Source organism: Nanorana parkeri, unplaced genomic scaffold, assembly GCF_000935625.1.
Source record: "Nanorana parkeri isolate BGI_ZX_2015 unplaced genomic scaffold, ASM93562v1 scaffold644, whole genome shotgun sequence".
Lineage (NCBI taxonomy): Eukaryota > Metazoa > Chordata > Amphibia > Anura > Dicroglossidae > Nanorana > Nanorana parkeri.
Genome location: NW_017306912.1, coordinates 67,427 through 75,092, shown reverse-complemented (window position 1 = coordinate 75,092; position 7,666 = coordinate 67,427). Strand labels below are relative to the sequence as shown.

At 49.3% G+C, this 7,666-nt stretch overlaps 1 protein-coding gene across 1 annotated transcript; it reads right to left on the bottom strand.

Moving 5' to 3' along the window:
- Positions 1–2,146: 2,146 nt before the first annotated feature.
- Positions 2,147–7,666, bottom strand: LOC108792444 (zinc finger protein 317-like). Its single transcript, XM_018563231.1, has 5 exons — positions 7,642–7,666; positions 6,583–6,704; positions 3,284–3,410; positions 2,420–2,513; positions 2,147–2,237 (listed from the first exon to the last, which is right to left on the bottom strand). The coding sequence occupies exons 1-5, from the start codon at positions 7,664–7,666 to the stop codon at positions 2,147–2,149; spliced, it is 459 nt and encodes a 152-aa protein (XP_018418733.1).

The following is a 7,666-nucleotide window of genomic DNA, read 5'->3' as shown; positions in this document are numbered from 1 at the left end:
TTTCAGGCCTATGACTGATGCAAAAGTTGGAGGACTCCTGGACTAGAGAATTCAAATCGGAGTCTGCATTTTCCCTAAGGAAGGAACAATCTTGCCTAAGCTGTATCCAAACCTAGACCCAGATACTCCAAAAGATGATTATTTCTGAAGGTTCAGGATCCACGCGAACCAACGTAATGTTTAGAGTTAAAGACACATTGTCCAACCAAGCCTGCCCCAACCATTCCCTCAAGGGAAGGTTGTCTAAGTATACCACAATGGGGATGCCACAAGAGTACTGTAGGGCCAATACTGAAGCCAGAACCTTGGTGAAGAGTATACTCAAGGTGCATATGAGAGGCCGAAAGGACAAGGCCAAAAACCGGGTCCCCTGCACGGCCCCACAGCAAACTGAAAGAATTGCTGATGCACAGGAAAGATGAGGACATGATGGAATGCATCGTTGATAGACACAGAAGCCAGAAAGCCCCATGGTGAAGGGAGATGACACATTTGGTGCATTCCATCTGAAATTTCTGAAACTGAATGAAGATATTCATATCCTTGGGATCCAATATGGAGTATATGATGCTGCAGCAGGGAGATGCTTCCTCAATGCTGTATGGCGGAGAAGAGAGCACAGGGCACACGACACTCCACCCATCAGGTGATGTCATCACCCAGTCCTACAGTATTATGTCTTTGGACAGCAAGTGTGGAAAGTGCCACACATGGAACCCAGGGCCCGAAGGTAACGTTCAAGCCATTTCTGCAACATCCAATGGGGTCCATCCTCCTATGACACTAGCAAAAAACTGAGGCATGCTGGTAGTAGAAGGGTTCGTCTTGGACTGACCTCCAGATTTTGGTTTGCCAGTGTCCAATAGACATAAGTTAAGGATTATATCCCTCAACAGATGAGAAAAAAAATCTTATTGTGGAGTTTCCTACAACAAACAAGTGATGACAAATCATGGCTTGCCTCCAAGTGTCTCTAGCAATGGCAGCCACTATTATTCTCTCGTGACCATTAAGGGGTTCGGCTGAAGCTTTGGGGAGTTATTCATTCCCTGGTGATAAATTAGTGGCACTCAAAAACACTTTTGCTGTATTGATCATGTCAAAGAGCCAGTACTGTCCTCATCTCCAGATGGGACGCAGAGAGCTTGGTGCTATTATTATACAGGATTTAAAGAGCGCCAACAGTTTGTGCAGCACTTTACAATATGAGGAAGACATTACAATCACAATACAAGACAAGACAAGATAAGATGGGAAGGAGGGCTCTGCCCCTGGGGCCTACAATCTAAAAGGGAGGGAGAAGTGATACATGAGGAGGTAGCTGTGTGGATGAATTGTTTGAGAAAGTGATGGTTGAGGTGACATAGGCTTCCCTGAAGAGATGAGTTTTCATGGTACGCCTAAAGGCAGTCAAGGTGGGAGACAGACGGACAGGTTGGGGTAGAGAGTTCCACAGAATGGGGGAGACTCTAGAGAAGTCCTGGAAGCGAGCATGGGAGGAGTTGACAAGGGAGCTGGAAAGCAGGAGGTGTTGGGAGGAGCGGAGGGGACGGTTAGAGTGATACTTAGAGACAAGGTTTGAGATATAGCCAGGGGCAGAGTTATGGATGGCTTTGTAAGTGGTTGTTAATATTTAGAATGTTATCCTTTGGGCTATTGGAAGCCAGTGCAGGGATTGGCAGAGGGGGGCGGGGGGATGGAAGCCAGTGCAGGGATTGGCAGAGGGAGGCGGGGATGGAAGCCAGTGGAGGGTGTTTTTTAATGGTTGAGTTTTAAGAAGTGTTGCAACATCCAGACTGATATGTCAGTTAGTAGATTAGTGACACGAGAGGACACGGAGGGGGAGAGTTGTGGAGTAGAGAGATAGATTTGAGTGTCATCGGCATAGAGATGGTATTGGAAGCAGTGTGAGGTGATCAGCTGACCAAGAGAGGAGGTGTAGATAGAGAAGAGAAGGGGACCAAGGACAGAGCCTTGGGGGACCCCAACAGATAGGGGAAAACAGGGAACCTAATATACTGTAGGAAACAATTTTTTAGGTAAGTAACTTAAGGAAGAGGTTTTCTGAGATGCATCACATTTTTGCCTGCGGCCTGCTGTTTCACGTCTACAAATGGAATTGCCTGCAAAATTCTAAAGACGTTGGTCATTTATCAGATGTAGAGTGGATGTTGGAAATGGAGGCGAGGAGAATTGGAGACACTAGTGAATAATTGGAATTGGAGACATGTACGGGGCTAGATCAGGGAAAAGGACACTGGAAGAATATATTAAAAGGTAAGTGGTAGATGCTGGAGGAATGGGGGGGACGCCATGTTCTGGAGGCAGAGGGGATTGGGTGCAGGCAGTAAGTGGAACAGTGATTGCAAATTCAGATGAGGACAGTGGGCAAGAACAATGAGACCACAAATGGTGATACAGATCCTCACCATTCGCTGCCGCTTCCTCATGGAAATACGACTCATCCTGCTGCTGAATCCTCACTAGGATCCCCGGGTTGGCAATCTCGTACCCTGCAGGGGGGAAGGTAAAGACAGCCTGAGGTTACCAAAAACAGACATTCTTTTATTTTTCATTTAGAAGAGCGGCTGGTGTTCAATCTTCTCTATACAAATGTCAGAATATCCCCACTACCGGTTTCCTAACAACCACCGTTAATTCTGAAGTCAGATACTTAGGGCAAAGCAACAGGTCCTCTTTACTGACTGGGCCCTTAGCAACCTACATGCCCCTTTCCTTTGCTCCTTTCGCTCAGCCATTGGGAGCAAAGTGAAATGCCTGGTATTTCCAGGTATGGAGGAGCATGTGACAGCACTGGAGCTTGGTAATTGGCCCAGCGTGGTCACCTGGGGGCGGTAGGACAGTCTTCAGTCCTGTGTGAGCTCCCAACTAGAGTGACTTTACTTCTCCTTACCTCGGGAGCTGAATGGAGCAGCGGAGTTTGAGTTCGTACTGCTGGGCCATTTTAGCCATGTTTTTCTGTCCTTTATTTAGTACAACTCTATATAGTCATTAAAAAAAATCCAAAAACATTCTGCCCCCACTGGTAAGGCAATCTGCCCCCAACCAACCACCACTGTGTTTTCAATATCGGTGCATTCTGCCCCCACCGGTAAGGTAGCCTGCTCCCCTCCCCCTGCTCTCCATTGTGGTATTAATATTGGTGCGCTGTGCCCCCACCCATAAGGTAGCCTGCCCCTTCCACCATGGTATCATTTTTATCTTTTGCATATAGCACCCACATATACTGTGGCACTACCGACAGTACAGACATACAACTTACCAAGTGCAGTCAGAGCCCCGTGGATCTCCTTCATGATATTTTGGTACAGCTTCTTCTGCCAGTCTGCCAGCAGCTGCCAGTCCCGCTGAGTGAAGTAGATGGCCACATCGTTAAATGTCACGTTGCCCTGAGATGAGAGAGGGATAAGGGGGAAAACCCCATCAGTGTCAGATCTACACCGCAGGAGAGCATAGAGGACAAATGAATATGAGGAGGTAGACAACCCACAGGAGAGCACAGAGAAGATAAGGAGGTAGACAACCCAGAGGAGAGCACTGAGGACACAAGAAGATGAGGAGGAAGACAACCCACAGGACAGCACTGAGGACACGAGAAGATAAGGAGGAAGACAACCCACAGGACAGCACTGAGGACACGAGAAGATAAGGAGGAAGACAACCCACAGGACAGCACTGAGGACACGAGAAGACGAGGAGGAAGACAACCCACAGGAGAGCACTGAGGACACGAGAAGACGAGGAGGTAGACAACCCACAGGAGAGCACTGAGGACACAAGAAGACGAGGAGGTAGACAACCCACAGGAGAGCACTGAGGATACGAGAAGATGAGAAGGTAGACAACCCATGGGAGAGCACTGAGGACACAAGAAGATGAGGAGGTAGACAACCACAGGAGAGCACTGAGGACACAAGATGAGGAGGAAGACAACCCACAGGACAGCACTGAGGATACGAGAAGATGAGAAGGTAGACAACCCATGGGAGAGCACTGAGGACACGAGAAGATGAGGAGGAAGACAACCCACAGGACAGCACTGAGGACATGAGAAGAAGAGGTAGACAACCCACAGGAGAGCACTGAGGACGCAAGATGAGGAGGTAGACAACTCACAGGAGGGCACTGAGGACACAAGATGAGGAGGAAGACAACCCACAGGAGGGCACTGAGGACACGAGAAGATGAGGAGGAATGAAGAAAATAGGTCACCAGCACTCCATAAGTTAAAATGAATGAGTCCTTTTAATGGACAATGATGTCACAGAAATCCAACATGAGCCGACGTTTCGGGGCCACACAGGGTCCCTTCTTCTTGAGGAGGAAGACAATCCGCAAGAAAGCAGTGATGACATGAGAAGATGAGGAGAACGCACCACAACCACAAAAAAACCCTCTGATTTATAGTGGAACTATAGACATCACTTGCTGAGTGGGATGGTCTGTCTATAATAATCACAAGATCAGTCCTGGTGATGGAATAAGCACCCTCAACAGGTCTCTAGTTCAGCCTTCCCCAAACTTTTCATCCCACCCTTGAAATAATGTGCAGGTCTTAGGGAACCCCCAATACAGTGGTGGTCAAATGCCACCCTTACGGACAGATAAAGACGACCATGACCATTGCTGCCAAGTGGTGTTGACATGGGAGCTATGCAGGCACTACCAAATGGGAGGTCAGTCTACCTCAGCTCAAGGAACCTCGAACAATATGGAACCGTGGTGGAGAATGGATGTTCTAGATGCATGCTTTGTATTCGCTTAGGGCCTGGGTCAATGAGTTTCAGCTCACTTTAGCAAAACAACAGTGTCTTCATCCACATGATGTCTGAGAGCCACACTAATCGCACTCTGGTAATTATGTTTTTTCCACCGGCCTCTATTTTTCTATTTTCCTTACAATCACATAGAGACTAAGCTGGTCATACATTGATAGGATTTCAGCTTATTCCTCTCACCACTGACACTCAAACTGAGACTTTAGGGAGGCCTCTCACCACTGACAATAAAGCTGAGACTTTGGGAGGCCTCTGACCACAAAGCTGAGACTTTGGGAGGCCTCTGACCACAAAGCTGAGACTTAGGGAGGCCTCTGACCACAAAGCTGAGACTTTATGAGGCCTCTGACCACAAAGCTGAGACTTTAGGAGGCCTCTGACCACAAAGCTGAGACTTTAGGAGGCCTCTGACCACAAAGCTGAGACTTTATGAGGCCTCTGACCACAAAGCTGAGACTTTATGAGGCCTCTGACCACAAAGCTGAGACTTTAGGAGGCCTCTGACCACAAAGCTGAGACTTTAGGAGGCCTCTGACCACAAAGCTGAGACTTGAGGAGGCCTCTGACCACTGACACTCAAGTTGAGACTTTAGAGGACCTTTGACCCTTCCGCTAAAACCTCTGACCCCTGATGCTCAACCTGAGACTTCAGGGGAGTCTAAGCCTCAAGCTGAGATGTTAAGAGGCTTTTGACTCTCGATATTTAGGCTGAGACTCTAGGGGACCTCTGACCTTCAAGCAGACACTTACACTGACCTCTGATACTCATGCCGAGAATTCAGACTCAAACAAATGAGAAGAACCACCATACGACGGCACTTACAATGATTTAACATGTAGCAGTGTCCTCCTTGTATAAGCCCAGGTGTGACTGGTTCTCTTTCATTTCTAGCCCAAGTCCACCTCAATGTGCATTGTTGCTTGCTGCCCGGGTCAAGGGACCTTGAGTGCTTACTGGGGGGGGGCAATCGATGCATTCCAACCCTGGACAGGAGCCCCCTTCCCGTCACAGGCTGGCCAAAAACAGAAAGTGATGCAGAAGGTAAACTGACAATCTAGAAGCTGGGGCCGCAATCTTTGCAGTCATGGCATGGCGGTCATTTTGACAGAGACCTCTGACCCTCAAGCCGAGCCTTAAAGGGGCCTCTGTCCCTCAAGCTGGTACACTAGGGGACCTTCAACCCGAGACTTTATGAGGCCTCTGACCCTTGAGCTTAGGACCTCCGGCCCTCGGGCTGAGGCTTTGCGGGGCCGACGACCCTCGGGCCGGGGCTTTGCGGGGCCGACGACCCTCGGGCCGGGGCTTTGGGGAGCCGACGACCCTCGGGCCGGGGCTTTGCGGGGCCGACGACCCTCGGGCCGGGGCTGACGACCCTCGGGCCGGGGCTTTGCGGGGCCGACGACCCTCAGGCCGGGGCTTTAGTGGACCTTATACAATCAGGTTGTATGATGTGTGACCTCTCAGTTTCAGAATCAATGGCACCACCTGCAGCCGACTACAAATCCCAGCATGCCACTATAGCGAGAGATAGCAGACATGTTGGAACTTGTAGTTCCCCAAGGTTCGCTCATGTGACATTGCCGGCACCTCCCACCCAGCTTTTATCCACCTGCAGGTGCCAGTCATGGAGGCAAGCAGGGCCCCCCCTCGGGTATATAGAAGGTGGAAGGGAGTCCACAGGTCCCCGCTGTGCTGAGCCTTGTGGTGCCACAAACCAGGAGGACTGGGACTCCCGAGCTCCCTGCTTGTGTCATTGAATGCGTAGGGGGTCAATGCAATTACCGGGTCCCGGATCTCCTCCATGTCTCCCCCGGTGTCCTGTCCGCTCCTCAGCCCCGCCGCCACTTCCGGTCCTTGGCCACCGCCCACCGCGCAAGACGGGACAGAGAGGTAACGTACTGCGGCTGCGCAAAGAACCCTCACTTCGTCTCCACACTGCGCCTGTGCGGCGATCCGGCTAGCTCTCTACTGCGCATGCGTCTGGCAGCTCTGTGGCTAATCAAATTATACAGCCTTCCACACGGAAGCCTGTGTCTTACAATAACATGATTTCAATCATCACAGACTACACACAGGGCACCAAATGAAGCAGTGGGACGACCTTAACTCGGACATAGAGGCTGATTAACAAATAAAAGCTATCAAATGTGCTCTATAGCAAGCTGTGTTTAATTACAATGTATGAAGACAACAAAGAGGAGTCTGTCAAAGTCATGTGACCGCCTCTCATCTAGGGTTGCCACCTGTCCAGGATTCACCCGGACAGTTCGGGTTTTGAATGCTGTGTTCGGGTTTTATGGCAGCTGAAACCCGGACACAAGATGTCAGACACACAGGGGCAACCAAAATTAAGATAGGGGCTACTGAGCCCCCCACTGAAAATAGTCTCAACAGTGATATTTACATATGAATAAGCCACAACTCATTCTCCCCAAAAAAAAGTCTGCGCGTCGCTTAAATGTGTTCGGGTTTTGCTTGAAGAAAAGGTGGCAACCCTACTCTCATCCAATCAGGGAACTCTCTCTGGCACTGGCCATGGCAATCTGTGTTGGTGGTGCTGCGGTAGTATATCTGTAAAAAAATAAGTCAATGCAACTGGACTTGCTGTATTTTTCTTGAAGATATTTCATTGGCCATCCAACCGGCTTTCTCAATTCAGAATGACTTGTACAAACATTCTCTGGGAATAAATATGGTGAATGTTGCTCCAATCCACATAATCTGTTAGTCACAACAAGATGTTGATTGCATTGCATAATTGGAACTAGGAGGTGTTATTTACCTGCCCAGAGAGAGCATTGTATGTGGCAGACAATAAATGTCTCCCCCCCCCCCCCCCACCTTTATTCAATCTTGGCTTCTCCAT